The sequence below is a fragment of the Mustela putorius genome, unplaced genomic scaffold (genome assembly GCF_011764305.1).
Source record: "Mustela putorius furo isolate JIRA1106 unplaced genomic scaffold, ASM1176430v1.1 tig00000589_pilon_pilon_pilon, whole genome shotgun sequence".
Classification (NCBI taxonomy): domain Eukaryota; kingdom Metazoa; phylum Chordata; class Mammalia; order Carnivora; family Mustelidae; genus Mustela; species Mustela putorius.
Genome location: NW_025421425.1, coordinates 11,616,681 through 11,640,742, shown reverse-complemented (window position 1 = coordinate 11,640,742; position 24,062 = coordinate 11,616,681). Strand labels below are relative to the sequence as shown.

General features: G+C 37.0%; 1 protein-coding gene across 1 annotated transcript in view; it reads left to right on the top strand.

Moving 5' to 3' along the window:
- The window catches only part of CDH12 (cadherin 12), a 253,650-nt gene that overhangs the window by 204,501 nt on the left and 25,087 nt on the right, over window positions 1-24,062 (top strand). The window contains exons 6-7 of the mRNA XM_004778670.3: window positions 7,519-7,772; window positions 19,649-19,785. Of these exons, the coding sequence (XP_004778727.1) occupies window positions 7,519-7,772; window positions 19,649-19,785 (391 nt within the window). The remainder of the gene's footprint in view (window positions 1-7,518; window positions 7,773-19,648; window positions 19,786-24,062) is intronic.

Sequence of the window (24,062 nt, the reverse complement as noted above, 5' to 3'; positions counted from 1 at the left end):
ATGAGAGAGCAAGGGGAGGGGGAAGAGGGAGAGAGAATCTCAAGCAGGCTCCACGCCCAGTGTGGACCCTGATGCAGAGCCCAATGTGGGACTTGATCTCACCATTCTGAGATCGTGACCTGAGCCAAAATCAAGAGGCAGGCACTTAACTGACGGAACCTCACAGGCACCCCTCAGCAATTTTATTCTTAATTGAGAAGGTTATTGAAATATATTTTACTCAGTTGTTTGTTTTCTACTGGATAACTGAAAATAAGTATGTGTTTATTACATACGTACATACTTATCGGATCTAAATATGAAATTGCATGAGTTTAACACATTCAAGGGCGAAAATAGAAATATATTTATAGAAGCACTGTATTTTTTCTTGTCACTATGAAGAAATTAAAGCAATTAAAATAGCGTGGTAAATATTTAAGTTGTGCAAAAGGACGATTTTATTATTTTGCCTAATTTCTCAAGCAGTTCTCTGCCATTTCTACAAAAGTTATCTGTTGCTAACGACTAAATAAAGATAGCGTAAGTTTAAAGCAAAGAATGATGAAGTGATTTTTTTATTTTAAAATAAGTCAAACTTCTTGATCTTAAAAAAGAATTCTTACTATTCGATGTGACTTGGAAATATTATTTCATCCCAAATAAACATAATTGTGATCACACTGAATCCAAAGCAGAATTCTTTTTTTTTCTTAAAAAAAGAAAAGAAAAGGAAAGGAAAAATAAAAAAGAAGAAAGGAAATGCTTTATTCTTCTCCAAGATTTTCTAGTCAGCAGGCTAAGCTCTCAGCAAGTCCCATGGAGCTTTCGTTATGTTCCTTATGGCCTGTTAGTAAAACTCCTTTTCTTCTTGGAGTTACACATCCAGGAAAAGCATTCACACCAAAAGATTTGGTAGGAGAGCACCATCATGTGGTTAATTTTTGAATAACTCAAAGGGGAAAAATAAATTACAGTAACTTTTTTTTATGCAGCCAAACATAGATCTTAATTTATTAAATTTAAAACTCTCCTATTTCTAGCTAGCCTGTATGCATGCACAAGCTTAAAGAAAAATAGGTGGTGTTCTTTATTTGTTTCTGCAAATATTACGTCCCAGTTTTTGTTAAGTATTTGTCAACCTGTCTTTGAAACAACCTTACCTAACTTCACTCATCAGTTTCATAACCTCTAAACCAGCTCCCAAACCGAAATTACCAAAGGAGGTTGTTTTGCTCCCTCATAGGCATTTGAAGCTGTGGTCCTACAGTCTGTTCAAACTCAGATGGACCAAAATGGAATTCCTTCTCCTCTCCTGACAAAAGTGCTCCTGTTCATATCTTCTTTCTAGATAAGGCTCCCGCTTCCTCTCAGTTTCTTAACACCCAGATCTAGACTTTTGTTTATGCTGTTTCTGCTGCCATCGGCTCCTCTTCCCAAATAGGTCGTGAAGCCTGTCCGCTGATTTGTCCTGAACGTGGGTTAAAATTTCCCTCTTTCTCCTCCTACTGGGTTGACTTGCCCTTGGTTATTCCTCCTACCACGACGATGACTATTCTTGGAGGATGACACCTTCCTTGTCTTCATTTAGCTTAGCCTGTCCTCTGTTCTTCTCACTCTCATGCTTAAATCCTTTTTTTTGTTTGCTTGTTTCCATCATTCGTAAGATACAGAGCAAAGAGTGTATTTTTAATTTTCATCTCTTGCACACACACATGCCACATTCCACCTGTATCAAATTCACTGCAATTTCTGCCAAATATGCATTCTTCCTTTTGCATAGAAGACAGTGCCCCACGTGAGTATCTTTATTGGTTCCTTCCTTTCTTCTTTTCTTCAGTGTTCACCCATACCTCACACCGAAGCCCTCCATGAGTCCCTCAGGAAGTTGATCACTTCTTACTTCCTCCCCAAATGTCAGCATTTCTGTCAAAACACCTACGATACTTACAGCATTCGTGGTTTAAACATATCTGATTGTTTCTACTATATTTTAGCTGCCTTCATTGTATCTACATTTCTGTTGTCATGATAAAGGAAATGCCTGAAATATACAGGATGTTTACATCTTTTGTTGATGAAAGGATACATGTCTTAAGTTGGTTTACTGGTTTAATTTATGATGCATTATTTTTTTTTTTAGTTCTCAATACTAAGTTTAACATGCTTTATGAATTATATACAAATGAGAAATAAACTCAGAGAAAAAAGATATTTGTTTGAAAAGCATATGAACTGTTGTAACTATTGTTACAATATATGTTAGAAGTAAAATGTGAGATTGGTTATTCTGGGAAGTTCAAGAAATAATCGGCCTCCTTAGATAATCATGATTTATACTGTGTGTGCTTATAAAACATGTATTACTTAAGATTACTTAAGATTACTTAAGATTAACTTAAGTAAATCTTAAATCTTATCTTAAATCTTAAATCTTCTTACATTTTTAGGGAAAATCTTACCCAAAATTCTCAACTAGAAGCGCTAGAATTTCTTTTAATGTTCTTTTTTGTTTTATTTTGTCTTACTGAATTGTCGCTGAATTAGGTACTGAATTTGTTCCAAAAAGTATTGCCACTAAAATAGGGGTGTAAAACTAATAATGCCCATGATTCTTTAGTTAATTCATTAAAACTCTCAAAAATTTGGAGTGCGCAAAAACCCAGAATGTAACTTACACACGGAAAAATTAAATGCGTTTCTAAAAAATAGTTCTGTGACAAATTTTTTTCGAATTAAGTTTAATGGAATATATGTTTCTTCACTTTAATCATTTTATTTAGAAAGTACTTTTCTGTCTGGTCATTTTGTTGTTTTTTTTTAATTTTTAAAAAAATTTCAAAACAGGTGATGTTGAAATTTGTCAAAAACAAAAATTCAGGTTTTAAAAATGGCCACATTTGATTTTTTTTCCCCTTTGTTGTTCAGGCATTCTCACCTATAATGTAACAACTTTTATCCCTCAATATTATCCCTCAAATAATTACTTCATACTTTTTAGCAAGTTACTGAGTGGAATTCCTTCCTCAAAGGCTATAGGATACACACAAACTTTCCCATCTACCCCCAACACACAGAACACACATTTGTCTCCCAAGTTTTACACTTCGCACCATAGTATTTATTAACACCCAATGTGCTACGTATTTTGCATACTTCTCTACTGTTGTCCATCAAGTCCTAGAAGACATCAAACTCCTTGCAGGGAATGATTTTGTCTGCTTGGTTCTAGTGCCAATAATGATGTCTGGAACATGGATGGATGTTCCAGAAATGTTTATTGAAAGACAGAATAAAATGCCTCTGGGATTCTGCCCTTGGTCTGAAAGTGTTATCTTTGTACCTTCCCTTCCCTTCCTTTCCAAGATCTTATCTTTCTTGCCTTTTCATCGTGGTTCAGCCTGGTATGAATCTGTTCTCTTCTGGTCTTGAAAATCGTCAACCCTGTTTTGGATACAGGTACAGCTGTCACTCATTTGCACTGATTGAAAATTTTTCCCTTCCATTGACCAGTAAGAGCCACTATATGATTGAGAAAGTAGAGTCTTAATCACTTACGGATACATACCGTTGAGTGAAGACTGTACTCTCTTGGAGAAATAATACAGATACGTGTTAATCATAAAAACTGAACCAATGGAGGGGAGTGAAAAGTAAGTGTGATAAAAACACAGCTATGGAGGGTCAGAGAATGCCATAACAGGGTCCTCCACCGAAATCTCTTGGGCTGAAATCAAGATGTAGGCTGGGGTGTGATCTGATTTGAAGCTTACAGTGTTTTCCAAGCTTACCAGTTGTTGCTGAAGAAACAGAAGAGTCTGTTTCTTCGTGGCTTTATGACGGAGGGCTGTATTTCCTGACAAATATTGGCCATTTTTCACACTCAGCTCCTGTGGGCGTCTCTTAGGCACTTGCCAGGTGGCTTCTACCCTCACAAGTTTACTTCTTCAAGGCCAGGGGGGTGGGGGGTGATTTGTACTGCCTTTCTTTTAACAGCTCTCATGATTAGGTCCGACCCTCAAGTAAAATCTTCTTTCTAGTGAACTCAACCCCATGTGAAGAAGACCCCTTGTTATAGTTGCATCATTTATTTTTCCATAAAACTTGAATTCCTGGGTTGCTATCTGAAGCAATTCACAGGTGGCTCACACAGTCAAGGGAAGGGAATTATACAAGAGTGCAGGTCATGGGGAGAAATCTTGAGGACATCTTGGAATTCTACCAAAGCTGTTGTTTTTCAAATTCCTAAAAATATATCTACATTTCCACACAGCTTCATCTAGACCCATGCTGAGGCCTGGAAAATCCTAGGGAACTATTGTTTTGCATTTTAGGGCAAAATTTCTTATTCCTCTTCGAAATGGAAACAAAAATAGCAATTAATATTTTATGTACTTTTCCATGACCTGGTATCCAGCAAAGTAAGAGCTGAGAAAGTGGCTAAAAATAAAGATGCAATAAAGGTGATCTTTGCCCAGTTCCTCCTTGATACTCTGAAGAACAATTAAAATATATTATATTGTGTTTCCCCATAGTTAGCTCTCTTACCACGCAGCTTCCTACAATGTCAACTGTTCCCTGCAAATTCCAGTCTTACTAAATTTACTTTCTTGAAACACCCTTAGAAGCAGGGAGTTACTCAATTAAATTCTTTTAAATCAATCATTTCCTTACTTTTCTAGAAAGGTTCATAAAATCAAATGGACCCCAAGCAATGTCATAAAGGTTTCTACTTGTGCAAGAGCCAAATTAGCTCAACTTCCTAATAATGGAATTCTGGCATAGAAGATGATTATTTTTCTAAGAATAAAAAATAATCCTATTTGTTCTATACCTAATGCTAATATTATAGTTTTCGTTGGTTGTAAAGTTAGATGAATTTCCTCCTTCAGCACCACCAGCCCCAACCCCCAAAAGTAGAGGTAGATAGCCAGGTGGTTTGGATACAGTCAGCTACAGAGAGGTCAGTATTGATTCTCTTTGCTGTTTCTGAGCTATTCATTTTTATAAAATGGCGTTTTCCAGGGTCAGGATCATGAAGAAGGAAGGCCATCTCGGATATTGTTATGGCATTTCTTTTAGAATGTTCTTTAATTCTTTGATTACCGCACAATATAAGTTTCCAGTCTCAAAATAGCCTGTGTGTACAAACAATTTCATCTCACTCCTTGGCCACCAAATATTTGCCTGCTATGCAAGGTCCGAAGTTCTGGAAAGGCATAGACTATGTCTGGATATCCTGGCATCAGGACAAAGAAAAAATGTGGAAAATTTTCAGCCTTCTCCTTCCATTTCTGGGTTCGAAATGGACTTTGAAGTGGGTGTCAGTCCATCGGTTGGGTGTGGCATGTTATCAAGTAGGTAAATAAATGGTAGATCTTGTCTAGAATGAGTTCTCCTAAACATGCGATAATCAGGAGCATTTTAATGTCGAGGAGAAACTAGAGAGGGAAAAGGGAAGCAGTTGGTTTTAGCTCTTGTGTTCTAGGACCACAAAAAGGAGCACTTATAAGGTAGGACAGCTCAATTTGCTTTGTAAGCTAAAGAATCCAAGGTGTTAAAGTCAAAGTAGTTTTACTTTAGAAAATAAAAGTCACCAGAAGAAGAAGAAGAAGAAGAAGAAGAAGAAAGGGAAGAAGAAGGAGGAGGAGGAGGAAGGGGAGGGGGAGGGGGGGAGGAGGAGGAGGAGATGATGAGGGAGTAGAAGGAGGGAGGGGAGAAGGGGGGAAGAAGAAGATGATGATGATGGGGTCACTATGATGGAAAATTATATTAAACATTCATAGAGGATTTAGCATTTACAAAAATTCATGATGTTCTATTTCCATTCAGCCTTAGCCATAATATCAAGCATGGTGCATTATACGCGCCATTCTTGACTGTTACCAGCTTAAAGATAAGTTGTAATTCCTAACAGAAAAGAGATGGAAATGGAAGACAATCAATATTATATCAACAGAATATGCAAATAACTAAAAATATGGAAAGTAAAAGAGAACATTGAGGAGAAAGCAGATAAAAGCTCCAACAAAAATTTGGTGAATTGGATGAAATAGAGGAATCATTACAGGGAAAACAAATATGGATTCCCCTGAATGAAAATTATTGTGAGCAAAACTTAAATGCCACATCTAGGAGGTGTTTGCTCTAATAAACTCCGTGGACTTGTGAGAGTTTTGGAGTATTTCACAGTAATATTTTAATTTTCTTTCTTCATCCTCAGAGAAAATGCCTACAAAGACAATCTTGTCCTTAAGAGAGAAAGATCCTTCCTTTATTTCCGCCAGGTGTGCTGAAGCAAAAACCAGATGTGTTGACACAGCAATTAGCAAGTCATTGGAGTCTTACCAGAGAGAATTAATCTAGAAAACAGAAACTTTTAAAGGACCCTGGAAGTCTCTATGTTAATTTCATGTTGTCTTGGTTTTCCATAGGTGATTAGACGTCAGAGCTGTTGACGTTAAAGTTTATATAAAACACCACAGCAATACCATATATCCAGAATATGATAGTTTCAGTTATTGGTGACATAAAACTAATACTCAGCATAAAAGTGAAAAGAAATAGTAGTAAAGCTAAAAATAGAGAATCAGTGACTTCATGACTTACAAATACTATATTTCACAATTTTCATTAATTTGATCACATATGTTCAAGTTATTGGTAAATATCCTGACGATGCATTATACTGCCTACTAAATTATATATATATAATGCTGAGAACAGCAGAGACAGAAATGCTTTGTTTAATTACCACTATGTATGTTTTAAATCCTGACATAGTCCTTTTTTAGTGAAAAGACCTAAATATTCAAAAATGCTTGACAAAATGACATTGTCATCAAGCTAAGAAGAATTTATTTATTTATCTATCTATTTATTTATTTATTTTTGTTATGCCAAATTTTTTTAATATAACTTTTTATTTTTTATAAACATATATTTTTATCCCCAGGGGTACAGGTCTGTGAATCACCAGGTTTACACACTTCACAGCACTCACCAAAGCACATACCCTCCCCAATGTCCATAACCCCACCCCCTTCTCCCAACCCCCCTCCCCCCAGCAACCCTCAGTTTGTTTTGTGAGATTAAGAGTCACTTATGGTTTGTCTCCCTCCCAATCCCATCTTCTTTCATTTATTCTTCTAGTACCAAATTTTTAACTGGAATGTACACGGTCTTAATGATCCAATTTCAATTTTATTCTGTTTTAACTACAGCTTGCTTCCACTAGATGTCAGCATTGTATAAGATTAGAAAATGCCTCCCTTAAAATTTGTTTTCACTATGAAAATAAATGTCCTACTGAAGCCCGTATGTTCACATACATACCATTTTAATATATGCAGCTGATTATCTTTCTAAGTTACGTGGAATATTGTGCAAGTGGGTCATTCTGAAAATATTTCGTAATTAAAAATTCTGAAAGCAGGACAAAATGGGTATTAACTTGTAAATGCCCTGAAACCGTGTTCACCAACTTTGCCACAATTTGCCTGAATGTCCCTCTTCATTTTTGATGTGTCCCCATTACAGCCATTAGATTTTGAAACAAAGAAGGCGTATACTTTCAAAGTAGAGGCCTCCAACGTTCACCTTGACCACAGGTTTCACTCCGCGGGCCCCTTTAAAGACACGGCCACCGTGAAGATCAGCGTGCTGGATGTGGAGGAACCCCCGGTGTTCAGCAAACCGCTCTACACCATGGAGGTTTACGAAGACACTCCAATTGGGACCATCATCGGAGCTGTCACCGCGCAAGACCTCGACGTGGGCAGTAGTGCTGTTAGGTAAGAAGTGTCAACATTCTTATTTTGTGTCAGAAAAAGGGGGAAAAAATGCTAGTGTCCAAACCTGGGTGAATGATTCCCATTTAGTGATAGGACACTTGAAAATCCACTGCCTTTGCGCGATAAGTATTAAGTGAGCAGCCTTGACGTTGGAGCAAAAACATCTGCTGCCCGTCCCTGTAACAGGGCCCGACAGTGGTGTGATGTTGGACATGGCACTCCAGATAACCAGTCTCAATTTTTTATCTATGAAAGGCATTTTATAATACAATCTCAGAGGATGATTTCCAAGGTTAATGATATATTTTCAAAGTACTTAAAATAGAGTGGACATGTAATACGTTTTTCAATTACTCTAAAATCTCTATCTCTTACCAAAAGCTAGTCTTTGAAAGAGATGGTTTTACCATTTGCAATTTGGAGTTCATTTTTTTTTTTTTTTTTCACGGACGATCGTGTCCGCTGATGAAAGCAATTAGAGCCAGTCCTGGGGTAAGATGAATTATGGAATTGTTCAAAGCCCAGACTTTACGATGAGTTCCTATTGATTGAGTCAACAAAGCCATCAATAGAGTAAAAAAATAATCTCTCTCTCCTCCTACCCCAAACCCATACATTCCATTTACACTACTACTGAAACGTTGTGAGGTTCCCCTTTTTCTCACTTATACATTGATCCTCCTGCAACATATTTTTTAAAAAGATTTTATTTATTTGAGAGGAGAGAGGAAAGGAGGGAGTAGGAGGGAAGAAGATAAGGGGAAGAAAAACATACTTCATGCCGAGTGTGATGCCCCATGTGGGTCTCGATCTCACGACCCTGAGATCACCAGCTGGGCTGACGTCAAGAGTTGGAAGCTTAATGACTGAGCTATCCAAGTGCCCTAGATCCTGCAAAATATTTTGAGTAATAGTAATATTGATTCAGTTATGTTTCTTCTGTACATTTAAATTCCCTGCTAGTTGTCCACATCCCACATGTATACAAGTCCTGGGAAACACCTCCCCCACCCCCATCCCACCCCCCAAAAAAGAGAGAGAGCGAGGGAGGAGAGACAGAGAGAAATATGTGATTTGTTCTGAATCTTCCACCACTAAGGGGTTGAACCTTCCTATAGAAAATCAGACCAAAGAAAAGTAGGCTTTTAATACAAAAACACTATTGACATAGGGAACATGTAAAGATTTTATGCCATGGGGCAATAATAAAAACAATGCATAAATCATTCAGTGGTAACCTCAACACATTCATAGCATATAGGAAAAATCTCGGGAAAGGGCTTGGACGCGGTCAAGCTCTGCTTTTTGTATTCACCTGTATCTATCTTCCAAACTGATCTGAGTGTCCCCCTGCTTGAAACATGTCAGTGGTTAAGACAGAACTCTGAAAAAAACACATTTGTTTTAGGAAAGAGAAGAAAAAAGGCGATTACTGAGTGCCCTTACATGTCGGATCGAATGCTGGCTAATTCACTCACTGGATTCTTAAGTTGTTGTGGTATGTGTCCGTATGACAAGGTGATTCACTCTTAGCTGAACTCCAGAAGCCCGTATGCATTGCCAGGCATTCAACAATCAGCTCCACGCGTAGTTGTTACGTATTAACCCGTTATCATTCATTCAGTCCTATAGTTGAGACCCTGAGCGTGTTGTTGATAATTGTGAAAGTGGAAAATGCCTGCTGAGTAGATTTACAGGTAATTTCAAGCGTATAAACAGTTATGGAAGAAATATGGAAGGCTGTAAAGAAAGTAATAAAAAGGCAAATAAATATGGATTGAAACTCTTTATGGTTCAATAAATGAGAATTTTGGCACACAGAGAAACAGGGTATCTAGAGAACATTCTATGTTGTTTAATTTACTGTATGTTCCATCCTTCAAGACTGATAAAAGCATGCTAGAATCAAAATTTTAATAAAATATGATTTTAATGCAATACATTAAAAAAAATCAGAAAGTTTATTAGTAAAACTACCACCTGGCAAAGGTAAGGTGAGGGTTACAGACTTGCAAATACAACATATTTAGAGTTAAGACCATGGTGTGAGGAATACAGGAAGGCTACATTTTTGAGATACCCTTGAAATACAGGACTGGTTGGAGGGGTAGTTACTGTCACCCGAGCTGGTGTCTGACAAGAGCTACTTTATGTGGGATAAAGTACTAGTCTCATTTCTAATGGGTTGCAGCCTGACTCACTAAGCTGTAGACACAGATGGATCTAATTGATCCCCGGGAGGGGTTGTCAAAAAACAGAGCTGCTTTTGAATCAACATGAAAGCTGTCTTACTTCCATGTCCTTGGAGTAAACAATAAGGTTGAATCATGTCAGTTGAGGAAACATGGGGTATGAATCATCTTTTTTTTTTTTTTTTTTTTTGGTTTGAAAACATGTTGGCTCACTTAAGAATGATAGTAAAAATATGTTGCGAAAATAAGCATCAGAATGTGAAATTACTTGACATGTTTAGGTACGATCTGTTTGTTTTGTTTTCCTTTGCTTAACTGTCTTTTCACAGCTTGCTGTGCGAGGTATTAATTTTTTTTTAATTTATTTTTTATTTTCAGCATAACAGTATTCATTATTTTTGAACCTGTTACTCCATGCCAGTGGGTATTTTATTAATATTATTTTATTATCACTGAGCACAGCAAAGAACCAGAGTGCAATGGCATTAAGCAAGGATTGAAGCAATTTTGAAGAAAGGCTAGGAGTAATGACTTCAAATGCCTGTAGTTGACCTTTGAACAATGTGGAGGGAGGGGTTCAGGGGCGCTGACCCTCTGCCTAGTTGGAAATCCACATCTACCTTGATTCCCCCAAACCTTAACTACCAAGAGTCTGTTGACCAGAAGCCTAACAGATGACATAAACAGCAGATGAACATGTATTTTATATGATGTATCTATCATATACTATATTCTTATAATAAAGTAAGCTAGAGAAATAAAAATATTATTAAGAGAATCATAAAGAAGATAAAGTAGATTTGTAATACTGTACTATATCGAAGAAGACTCATGTGTTAGTGGACCTGCCCAGTTCTAACCCCTGTTGTTCAAGGGTCAAGTAGACCATGTCTGGTCCCCCTGTCCCTAGTGTAATTTCTAGTTATTGTCTCCCTTACTCTTCTAGCCTTTGCCATTGGATACGCGGATTTCTTGCTTCTCATCTCTTCTAATGCTCTATATCCTTTGGCTCTTATTACATAATTCATGGAATGATTTCTAGTTCATCAAGTGAATGGAGTGAGTGTGCCCACTATCAGTGAGTTGGGGGATATTCACAATAGTAGTCGCTTAAGTGTAGAATGAAATTTTAAATACGTGGTGTGCCTGAGTCTGTTAGGCATCTGACTCTTATTTATCTTATCATTTTATTTTGTTTATTTGCCAGAGAGAGAACACAAGCAGGTAAACTTCAGGCAGAAAGAGAAGCAGGCTATCCACTGAGCAAGGAGCCCAATGTAGGATTCGATCCCAGGACTCTGAGGTCATGACCCAAGTTGAAGGCAGACACTTAACCAACTGAGCCACCCAGGTGTCCCAAGCAGCTGACTCTTGATTTTGGCTCAGGTCATGATCTCAGGGTTATGAGATCGAGACCCACATCAGGCTCTACATTCAGTTTGGAGTCTGCTTCTCTCCCTCTCCCTCTTCTTCTCCCCTTGCTGTCTCTCTCTCTCTCTCTCAAAAATAAGTAAGTAAAATCTTAAAAAAAATAATTTATTTATCCATTCAACTAACTAAAGAATATCTTCATTACTTTAAAGTCTTGGCCATTACTGATAAAGCAGTATAAAGATCTAGGTGCAGGTTTTTATATGGAAATAAATTCTCAGCTCCTTTGTATCATTACCAAGAACTGCATTTGCTGGACCATATGGTACGAGCATGCCTAGATTTGTAAAAAGCCACTCAACTGTCTTCCAAAGGGACTGTAGCATTTTTCATTTTCATTATCAATGACTGAAAGTGCCTGTTGTTTGCATCCTCGCCAGCATTTGGTATTCATTATTCCAAATTTTGGACATTCTAAAAAGTGTGTAGTGGTACCTCATAGTTGTTATAACTTGCTGTCTAGATGACTTAGTAGAACATCTTTTCATGTGCTCAGTTGGAATATGTGTATCTCCTTTGTAAGATTTGTCCTGGTCTTTGACCAATTTTTAAATTGGGTTGTTTGTTTTCAATTTGTTGAGTTCTATGAATACTATTCAGAATAAGCAGGAAATTTAAAGGTGTTGCTCTTCTTTAATATTTTCAACTACAGGATAGATCCCATTGTAAGCAGGAGATTCTGATGGATGAGTAACTTGAGAAGACCCTATCTAAAGCTTACATATACTCAATTATCTCATTGGGAGTAGCTTCTGCTGAGTTTCTGGCTAATGACTACCCAAAGAGATCAAAGAGAGATTACAGATATGCATATCAAGTAACTGATAAACATATACAATTCAGATATAGCATTAAGTGATATTCGGCTCAGAACCAGCATTAAGAAATCTGGAAATGAGATTCACTGAAACTCAACTTTTCTCTCTACCTTTGTTCACGCAATTCTATTCCCTCCATACAATAGTTTCTCACCCTCTACTTCATTGCCTTCATCCTCAACTTCTGCTGTCTTAGGTGGCAAAACCATATGGATACTCACTGCCCATACTAACTCACTTCGTTCTCCCAATATTGTGTTTTTCTTATCTTTTATGTTCACTAGAGACATTAACCATATTCTGTCATTTTTTTGCTCATTAGATAAATATGTATTCACTTTTTAGCCACCATCTCCAAAATGCAGAAAATGAAAAGATATTTGAGATTTGGGGATATTTCCTTGTTCTCTCACATACTAAATACAAAATTTAATTTTATTTTAAAGTCCTCTTGATAAATTTATCCTACTATATAATGAAATGACCATAAACAGACCTGATATATAAATATAATTGGTCTTGGGTGCCTGGATGGCTCAGTCAGTTAAGCAACCTGCTCTTGATTTAGTATCAGATCATGAGCTCAGGATCCTGAGAGCTGAGCCTCATATTGGCCTCTGTGCTCACTGAGGAGCTGAACAATCTCACTCCTTCTCCCTCTGCCTCTCCCCTGCATGCTCTCTCTCTTTGAAATTAATTAATTTCTATATGTCATATATAAATAAATATTTATAATATGTACATTTATTACATATTGAATATTTATATATATTTGTATATTATCATCTATAATAATAGGCCTCTTTGATTTTTAAAAGGTTGAAGACCTGGGTGTTTAGGGCCCAATCTCTGCTATTTTAGCACAATAGAGTCAAGAGTATACTTTCTTTTTCTTTCCTTCTTTTTCTTTCCTTCTCTTTCTTTCTTTTTTTTTTCCAAATTGTTTCTCAGTTCTTTAGCTTCTATAAATGGAGTTAATGGAGGCAAAATGTCATCAGTACACTTGCAAGTAAGCATCATAAATACCATACAAAAATCAACTTTGGATGAATAATTCTCTTGGGGGTCCTAAACCCATCACAGTAATAAAAATGTTAAATAGGGCAAACTTCCCATATATTAATGAATTAAGCTGCTATTGTAGTGTCTAAATTCCACATTTCCTTGTACTTTTTCCCCTGAATTTCTTTGAAATATTCCGTACCATCAGATTCCATCTGCTTTTCCATGTCTACCATTTGTACACAATATCTCTTATTTTTTTCATTTAACATTTTTGTGTTGAATTTTCCCTGCATCCTTCAAGTGATCTCAAAGTTGACAATACATCTTTTGGTGGTGCTTTGTCTTAGCAATTTTAAATGTCAGTTGTCTCCACTTAGAATTAAGAGAGTAATTTGTGAAAGATAGTTTCTGATAAAGAGACTAAAACACTATTTATTTTTCTTTAAGTGCCCTTTAAAAATGCTCCTTTATGTAGAGTCCAGTTTCTCCTTTTGTGTAATTCTAATCACTCTTTTGTATTCTAGTTTTTATTAGTTAGCAGAGAGCAAACCAATATTGTATTTATGGCCTGTTTTCTTGGAAAATACTTAATATTCAGATAGCAATTGGGAGAAAACATTTTATCTGTAAGGTTATATAAAATATTCATTAAAATAAATCAGTTAATCCTTTTTTGAGCACTGCTTACCTTATCTCTTTCCTTTAGCATTCACAATGCAAATTTCAATATATATATTTGCAAAAAACTGGTCTGATAAAGGACTTTTCTCCAAAACATACAAGAATTCTTTAAAGTCAAGGATGAAGGGAATGAAATAAAGATTGAAAAGCCACTTTAATTAAAGGGAATGTAATTGTGTGAACAAAGGTAAAAAGAAAAGTTGAGTTTTGATGAATTTTACTTTCATATTCCTTAATATTGTTGTAGGTTGTATAACCTATCAGTGACTGGATTTGTATGTTTGTTCTCTCCTTAATCTTTCCTTAATCTCTCCTTAATAATCTCTCCTTAATCTTCTTGGAGAGCCATGAGCCAGAAACTCCCCGCAGTGAGACCGTTGAGTATATATTGGCCTCAGACATGTTCATATCCAATTATTTATCCCTCAGAATCTCCATTTACGATTGGATCTAGTCTCTAGTTGGCAACATTAAAGAGCAGCAACACCTTGGTTACAATTCCCTGCTTATTTTGATTGCACTGGAAATGAAAGAAGCATTCCCTCTGAATTTACACCAATGGAATGATTAAGAATAATTCACTTGAGATGTTGTTGATCGAGAACTTAACTTGCTATGAAGAGTGAGAAGATCCTTTGTGATTAAACTCATTGCTTTTTTTCCTCAAATGACCGGTCCGTGAGCAATCAGTAAAATAGGAGCTGCTGAAAATAACATGTACTAGATGGACAGGTTGACTTTTATTTGCTGTGGTGACAATTAGCTGTCAGTATGTAGTGACATCAGTTTTTAAAGATTTTATTTTATTTATTTATTATTTGAAAGAGAGAGAGAGAGCAAGCACTCGAGTACTGGTGTGAGCAGGGTGGGGGGCAGGTGCAGAGGGAGAAGCAGGCACCCCCCCACCCAGCAGGGAGACTGATACAGGGCTCCATCCCAGGCCCCCGGGATCATGACCTGAACCAAAGCCAGACATTTAACCCACTGAACCACCCAGATGCCCCAACGTACAGTGACATCATACTAACTAATTTATTTCTGGTTTTGAGCTGAGTGTTTTGGCCAGATTTGTTTAAACATCACAACTTGGGTGCCTGGGTGGCTGAGTGGGTTAAGCCGCTGCCTTCGGCTCAGGTCATGATCTCAGGGTCCTGGGATCCAGTCCCGCATCGGACTCTCTGCTCAGCAGGGAGCCTGCTTCCCTCTCTCTCTCTCTCTGCCTACTGGTGATCTCTCTCTGTGAAATAAATAAATAAAATATTTCCAAAAAAATTAAAAAAAAATTAATTAATAAATATCACAACTGACATTATTTTACAGTGAGAGAAACTGAGGCCCGGGAAGACCCAGTTATGTCTTCAATAAGTATGAGAATAAGATTTAACCATAAGCAGCCGGATTCTAAAAGTCAAACTAATAGCTCCCCTTCTTCAGTGTGATTGAGTTACTCATCTAAGTGTTTGAGCTGCTTTTTAATCTTAAGATTGCTGAAAATATAATTAAAATATCATAGTTCTCAGTAGCCTATTGAACAAAATTGATAGAAAGTCAAAACAAGTCAGTAAAAATATACAATATTCAATTCCTTAAGATATAGTAGCTATGGACCTTATTAGATACTTGAAAGTACTCTAAACATTTTGCATCTGTTTCCCTGATGTAAACCTTACAACAACTTTAATTAAATCTGAAAAATGTTTAAATTATTATTTTTTAAAGATTTTGTTAGTGAGAACACATGCATGAGAGAGAGAGCAAGAGAGAGAAAGAGAGAGAGAGCACAAGCAGGGGCAGGGGAGAAGCAGACTCCTCCTTGAGCAGGAAGTCTGATGCAGGGCTCCATCCCAGGATCATGACCTGAGCTGACTGAGCCACCCAGGCACTACCTAAATCTGAAAAATGTTTACTTGAACTATGACAATATTGACATTTGTCAGGCTAAAAAAACAAATACCAAATTATACAGTTGTTTTATTAATAATTTTTTGGTAAAATATTTTTTGAGATTCAGTACCTTTTATTTTTCTAGAACAACCACGCAGTTCTTATAAGATTTAGACATAACTGAGAATTTATTGACAACACTCCATAGATCTGTAATACCAACTTACAGATCTAATTTTCATGTAGATTGGATCTTGAGAGTCAATAATGAGTTTGCTTTATTTTTAAACAAATTTTATATTATTCTAGTGATATACTAAAGGAAATCTCAATGGCTAAGTGTCCAGATATTAGTTGTCTGTCAAGTAAATAAATAAAATCTTTAAAAAAAAATACATGAGAAAACTGAGACTACCAGTTTAATATTAAAGCTAAACACAAATTAGATTTGGGTTTATTAGATTATTATTTGCCTAAACTTTACTTTTTTCCTGCTAGAGCAAGCTGCTTCAGAGTCTCTGAAGAATAAACCAAAATCTGGGTATAAAATGTTGGGGGAAGATAAAGTTAGCATCCAGTTACATAAATGGATACAAGTCAAGAGATCATATAGGACTATGTAAAAATGACTTGAGAAAATGAGAAAATCTTGGGGTGCCTGGGTAGCTCAGTCAGTTGAGCATCTGACTTCAGGTCAGGTTATAATCTCAGGGTCCTGGGCTGGAGCCCCAAGTCAGGCTATGTGTTCAGCAAGGAGTTTGCTTCTTCCTCTCCTGGTGCCCCTCCCTCTGTCATGCCATCTTTGCCTCTCTCTCAAATAAATAAATAAAACCCTTTTTCCCCTTAAGGGGGGAAAAAAAAAAAAGGAAAATCTTAATTAACTAGGGGGAAATAAAAATATAACAACTTTTTTAATAACTGTAGATTATGATGCATTTACCTTTCTTTAAAGGTGTGTTTTAATCATATTATGTGCTTCCAAATGAAAAATTTGAAGACACAAAGGTTATGCCTTTATTAAATCATTATAATTTTATAAAATGTTTAGTTTCACATCAAACAGATAAGAGAAGCTCTCTAAACTATCCGTAACTGTTAATTTTACTAAGAGAAAAGTTAGAATGAGGAGGATTAGGGAAAAAAAACAAAAACAAAAACTAAGAGGAGCTAATGGGAAACTGGCAACTGCTATTTAAAATGTTTGAAAGAAATGTTAGGATTCCTAAGAAAAGCATGTAATTGTGATTCTTGATGAAGCAATTATAATCTTAGTGTTGTTGTATGTGACTTAGGTTCTTAATAAAATGTGGAAATAAATTGAACTGAATTTACTTTCATTTAATTATCTTCCCCAAGACAAACAAACAAACAAAAAAAACAAAAAACAAAACAAAACAACAACAACAAAAGACAACCAGTGACTAAGAGAAGACAGAGGGAAGAGATTTTGATTATTATCACATTAACAAAAATAGTTTCCTACCTTGACCTGAATAGTTTCCTACCTTGACTCCTACATCTTTATTGCTTAAGGAATGAGATGTAATACTTTTTAGAGTAACTCGGTACCATCAAGTACTTTTTACAAAATGTGTTTGAGAATTTAGCTTTTCCATTAGCTGTGAGAAAGTTATTAGGCAAATTAAAAGACACAATTTTAAGGAGAATGCTTACCTAATGAAGAGAAGAAAACTTTTTAAGGTATTTCTGAAAACTCATTTACAGAAAAGTAATAAAATTGTACTCTCTCAAGTGGTCTGCACAGATTAGGTTAATGCGTTAATTTTTGATTTCTATTCAGTTGTTAAAACAGGTTTCTTAGCAACAGTGCCTGCATACTTAAATGAACTATACATTTGTTTCATCATATATAGATCATAAACACCTTTAAAAAATTAAATCTTACCTACTTACCAAATAAACATAAGGTGATTCAAATTCTGTATTTCAGGGTTCTGCTCATTTACACTGGTGTGTGAGGACAAATTAGACGTCCATTATTACACTGTTGTGATTAACTGCAATTAAAATATAATTTTAGCCTTAGGTTGGCTGTGGGCTGTGACAAACCTAGAGTAAACATGGGATCTACACTCTGGGAGAACTTATCTCCTGAAAAATGATCTAGACATTTTAGGACATGGTCATGTCTCCTCTGAAAATGTCTAGGAAATTCTAGGAAACATAGGAGTAGTTCATTTCCAGTTTTGTTGATGGCCAGTTCTTAATTGCTATCTTGGGCAGGACATCACAATGGAAAGTGGTGGTTGTTGCCTCACGGTTATGGTTTAGTCAGACCCAGGGTTTAGTCCCTCACACAAAGACAGGACGTCAGGGAAATTCCAGGACCTAGTGCTAGAGCCACCATCTTGCAGTCTGATCAGCTGTAGGAAGATCCTGAAGGTGTATTGTGGAGTAGAAAAGGGTCAGATAAGTTTCAGTAGGACTCCAGAAGGCAGGAAACTTTCTGAGATGATCACATCCAGAGAAGGGATGTACCAAAACTTTATGAGATGACAGAGCCAAAGATTAGATGCCAGAGAACAGTGAGTAAGAGGTAAGCAAAAATATGGTTGCGTGAAACCGGGCCTGGCCATGTGTACCCGTGCTCTGTGTTTTAGGGGTTCGTGTGGGAGCTTTGTAGTTTAGGTATCTTAACGTTTCTACTTTGAAGTACATGACTTGGCTAACTTTGTTTGGCCTGATGTTGTCTGCTTGTTGACCTCACTGTGATTTCCAGGCTGGAGTCATGGTGATAAATATATCGTTCATTGAGCCTTTTGATGAGCAGAGCCCTTTCACATAAAATGTCCTATTTAAAAATGGTAAGATTACAGGACGATAGTTATACAGAAAACATTGATAAGCTGGTTCAAAGATCAGCTCTAAAATTTTCCAACTATGTGAACTGGGGCAGATTCCTTAGTATCTCTGTGTTACAGTTTTTCCATTGGTAAAGTAGGGAGATGAATAATCCTTAGTTTTTAGGGCTTTTGTAGGACTTTAGTAAGGTAATACGTGTTAGTATATAGAACAGTATCTGGTACATGCTAAGATTTCAAAAATTTTATTACTATGATAAAAATATGTGTTGGAAAAAGATTTGTTCACTCTGTATATCTGCTATATAAAGATTTATATAAATTCAGTTTCTGTTTTTTTTTTTTTTTTAATGAATGTTTTAGTCCGGCTGCTGCACATAAAGAAGGCAACATCTGCTGTTAGCAAATAGGTAAACTAATAAAGAAGATAAAGAAACATTATTAGCTAAGCTCACTGTTTTGTTTATTTTTTAGAAAGTTGTCCTGATACACAGAGTAATAAAACAACAGTGGCTCTTTCATACGTGTTTGAGGAAAATACTTCTGTACAATTGCCACATTGTCAATTACAAAATCGCCCCTTAGTTTCCACAATATGATTTTTCTTTTCTTTTTCTATCTGCGGAAATGAAGATTCTACGTCTGTTCTGGCCTGTGTTCTTTGCAGCTGAATTCAGACGGTTCCCCCTCCCCAGATCTTCTCACTGCCCCCATGGAATCTTTCACTGCTTGGAAAAGTTTTAATATTCAGCAGGTTAAGGAAACCCATGGTCAGCTCTAGAATTTTAGTCTCTGCTGAGCTTTCAAGGTGTCAAGACCCTAAAATAATATGAACAGCAGGAGTACTAAATCTTTCATTATTTCCAGTTTCCCCTTGAGCATACTGACTTTGCAATAAAGAAGCTGTCATTGACACTCTTCTTTATTGCAAGGTGGGTAATAGCTGCGGGGAGAAAAATAAGAAACTGTGTCAAGTTAGCCCGACTGCCATTATGATTCATGGGTAATCATTGCACATTTGCATCCACTCTCTTTCTACACAGGTACTTCATAGATTGGAAGAGTGATGGGGACAGCTCCTTTACAATAGACGGAACCGAAGGAACCATCGCCACTAATGAATTACTAGACAGAGAAAGCACCGCGCAGTATAATTTCTCCATAATTGCGAGTAAAGTTAGTAAGTATGGCATGGACAGAATCAATGTTGCACTGCAATACTTTGGATTGAACACTCTTGAACGAGTCCCTGCTGAGGTGTTTTTCATTTTTGTACTGACAGCTGAGTGGTCTCCTGGGGAAACTCGGAAACCTGTTCCTTTTCCTCAGAGCCTAAGTCCAGAGGAATTGTGACAGCTGCCAATGAGCCCTGTTTGCAGGCTGGCATGAATATCTAGCAGCGCATTTCATTGTGTGACCTCATCCCTTTCCACGCTGTGCCCTCCAATATCCCCCACCGGCACTCCAACTTCCCTTCTACACCGGACCTCCACAGACAATATCAACAGCTCCTGAGGCCAGGCAGGAGGAAAGAATTCTCACATGAAATCACCCATTCTGGAATCATTTCTGAAACTGAAGAGAGTATTTTTAAAATCACCCCCTTCCTTCTCTCTCCTTTCCTTAGAATGTAATTTTAATGTATTTTTTTTTAAATGAATGTCATGGCCATATATAGGAGCTTTAAGTGCTTTTCTTTAAGGAGTCACTCAAAATTGAAAGGATTGTTAAGACCGATCCCTTGTGTTGAATTCTGCTTGGTCCAGAAGAGACTCCTCTAAACTGAGAGTGACAGAGCTCTCAATATGTTTGTCTGGCCAACCTAGGATACTGTCCCGACTTCCTAAGGTGACAGATTGGGGCAGGGTGGGTGGTTATCAATGTAGTTGTCTGCACAAGGAAGTGCATTCTCCCATCCACCTGCTAACAGTCTTTTGAAGGATTTGGGGAAATCCCTTCTGAGCATCTTTCATTTTGTCTCTTTCTCATTTTATTCTGTTTATCTGGCACACATACTTTGGCAGTTAATTTCATTTTTCTATGCAGGGGAGAGCTAACTGTGAATGCTTCTGTTAAGGGGTTTTTGTTCAGTCTCAATTCAATGGGGTGTAAATATTACAGTTTTGTTTATCTTCAACAATTGCTTCCAAACATGAATAGTCAGACACCTATTCTCAGGCCTTAATGGTATCTTCAGCTGATTTCATGATGTTGTCATTACTCTGATTATTAAGGGTAAGACAAACGTAAAAGAACGTGCAGTGTCCACCTTGTTCACTGGAACACTGACCTGTCATGGGAGTAAACTGACTTCCCCAAGGCTGCCGTACTTGGGAGGTCACACACTGGAGGTCAGGTTGACCATCGCAGTTCAGCTCATATGTGCCAGTGTGCTTTGTATGCGGGTGACTCTGTCTTGGGATCTCTAGCCCAGGCCATTTGCTAGTGGAATACCACAATGCAACCTCTACCGATGTCCCGTGAAATGGAACATACACGCAGACCAACCCTGCCCGGATGCTTACCTCACAACACTAGGAGAAGGACTAAAACAGTAATTAATTCAAGCAACTGCATTGTAGGGCCATTTGTTATTACACAGGACTAGAGGACCGCAGAAGTCAAGTACATCGTAAGTTGAAACAGTGACCCTCGCTGGTGGGGGGATAGATTCTCTGGCTGGAGAATTAGAGTGGAAAGGTCAGAGGACAGATACATGAGTCTCTCTTACCTGCGCCCATGGAATACTGCATTGCTGCCACTGCTTCTAGGGCTAAAAAGGGACTGACAGTGAAGGCAGTTGCCAAAACTTTGTCTTCTTATGTGATCTTTGAGTTATTTGATGGGGGGGAGGGGGCGGCTCTGGACATCCTATCCACATAGGAACTTGATTTGGGAACCCAAAGTTGGGTTCCAACCTCTTAATTCCAGGGTCCCCTTGCATAGAGAGGACAGTCTTCTTAGGAGAGTTTATAGCACGATTTCTCAATTTTAGCTTCCTGTTGTTCCCATTTGACCCAGAGGAAACTCACACAGGGACTTCCCAGGCTGTTCTACTGAATGGTTTCTCTGTGCGCCACCACCTTTCACATCTGCTCTCCTTGCTCGGGTAGGCTCTGAGAGCGGATCATTCAGTCAGTGGCCTGAGCAGACGTATCATCAGGAGAACGGAACGCAGGTCTCCTCTTTTCAGAGGACACCCATTTTCTTTATGGTGTTTTCCTGGTTTCCTTTCACATCTGGTACCTTTTTCCCCCTCCTATACCATATCCTATTCCATTTGTTACTCATTATTCCTTTCATATTAACTTTGAGTTATTTCGCTCAGAAGGTTGGGGGATAACTTAACTATATTGTGGTTAGAAAATAAACGTTGGTTTTCTAAGATCTTTGGCAAATGTGGTGAATGTGAATTAAACTGTGGAGTGTAAGACCTCCCTGAACCATTCACTCTAACGGCCTGCACATAATAAGTGACAAATAAGCAGAGACAGTCTCTTCAAATATTGCCAAAGGCATATTAATCATAACAAAAGATTATTTATTAAAAACTATTTAATATTACCTAAACCTTCCTATTAATAGACACAAAAACCATATTTCTTGAAGTAGGAATAGTAGTCTTCCATATCTTAACTCAGGATGAGAGTCTGCAGATAGTTCGTTAATCACCTGGGGCTCAGGAAGTTCTCTTTCTCCCCAGCGGCTGTGTAGACCACCCAGACCATCACCATGGTGTGTGTGCGGGGGTGGGATAGTAGTGGGGCTGGTACCTCGTCAGAGACTCTACTTGGCCCACCTAGACAATGAAAGGAGGGTGTATGCACTTTTGCAGTAGAAGCACCTGTCACTGAGTCTCAATTTTAGATTTTTCACATTTAGAGAAATCTGGGGGTTTTTTTTTTAGCTGTCAATATGATTAGGACATATGCTAGCTCTAGTTTTTACCTAAATGCAAATTAGAAAACCCTTGTGTGTGGATTCTCAGTAGTTATATTGGTCCTTACTGGGAAATATGCAGAACTGGGACTTAGACACATAATATATATACCTATATATATCCATTTATCCCTATATGTGTGTGTATAAATCTTATCAGTATAAGAGTGATGTTAAATTAACATTTCTGAAATAGGTACCCCTGTGCTGTTCCAGTACCTACTCCAAGACCACTGTGTAGATATCAGACCCCAAGGAAGTCTGCTGGGGTAAATGCTATGTATCCATGTGAAAAATAAGGAGGCTGAATGCATACCACATGGTAATTAAAGATTTACAATAAGAATAGCTTATTATGGGTTTTATTTTGCTTGAATTCACAAAGCTTAAAAGTAAAATTTATTCATATTCTAATGCATAAGGCTGTTTTCATTGATCAAACTAGCCAGCTGCGCAGGAAACTATCCACATGGTGAATGACTGAGAAATAAATAATTTACACTTATACTGCCAAGGAGAAAAAATTATGTAAGTATACCTTATTGCAGATTTAACTAGCATGTGTTTTGGCCTGACCCTCACATAAAAAATCTCAGGCAAAGGAAATGTTACAATGATTGAACAACTTCCAATTAATTAAAATACAGTCATTAATCAGTGTTGCTATAGTTGGAGATCCAAGTAATTTTATTAGACTTCTAATAATCCTTTTATGCTTCATTGCTTTGCTTTTTTTATGATACTAATTTTGACAATTTTAAGAAAGATAGAAGTTCCAAAACTTCACTTCTTCAAATTATCAGAAACTTCCAGTACACAAATGTTTCCAGTTTTTTTTCAGCATTACTATAATAACTACCATTAGGCAAAGATAATTAAAGACTTAGAACATATTTTATATAATTGTGAAATAAACAAATGGTACCAGAAGACAATTCTACTTTTCTTGGTCAATAGTTATCCATTTATTTGCATTTATTATGAAACTGGTCAAAAGTCAGTGAAATGACTCCCTAACTTCTATATTTGGGGAAAACTTTGTATGCAAGCATATCATTATGAGTTGGGATTGAATTGTTGGGTAATTATTTTTTTGAGGTTATTTGGTATATAGAGCTATTTTGTTATAACTTCTTTTTACTTCACAATAATGCAAATGATAACATTTTCATGTGTACAGAAAAATTAAACTCTGGCATTACTAGATACAATTCAAGCTAAACATAAATTCATACATGTATTTTCATAAGTTTGTATAGAATATCATTTATGTGCAAAACACAGCTTGTTGTGAGTTATGAGAAAAATGAGACTGAAGTCTATGCTTAAGGATATTAAAGTGTAAGAGCAGTCAGAAATTCACCAAAATAGAGAATTTTAGTAAATTATAACAATGCCAATTATGGTTAATTCCAGGGACTTCAAATTTAAGGGTGTTCTTAAACAACCTCCAAGGGGAAGTTGTGAAAGATTATAAATGACCAAATTGTGGTCATTCAGTGATAAAGGGTTTAAACA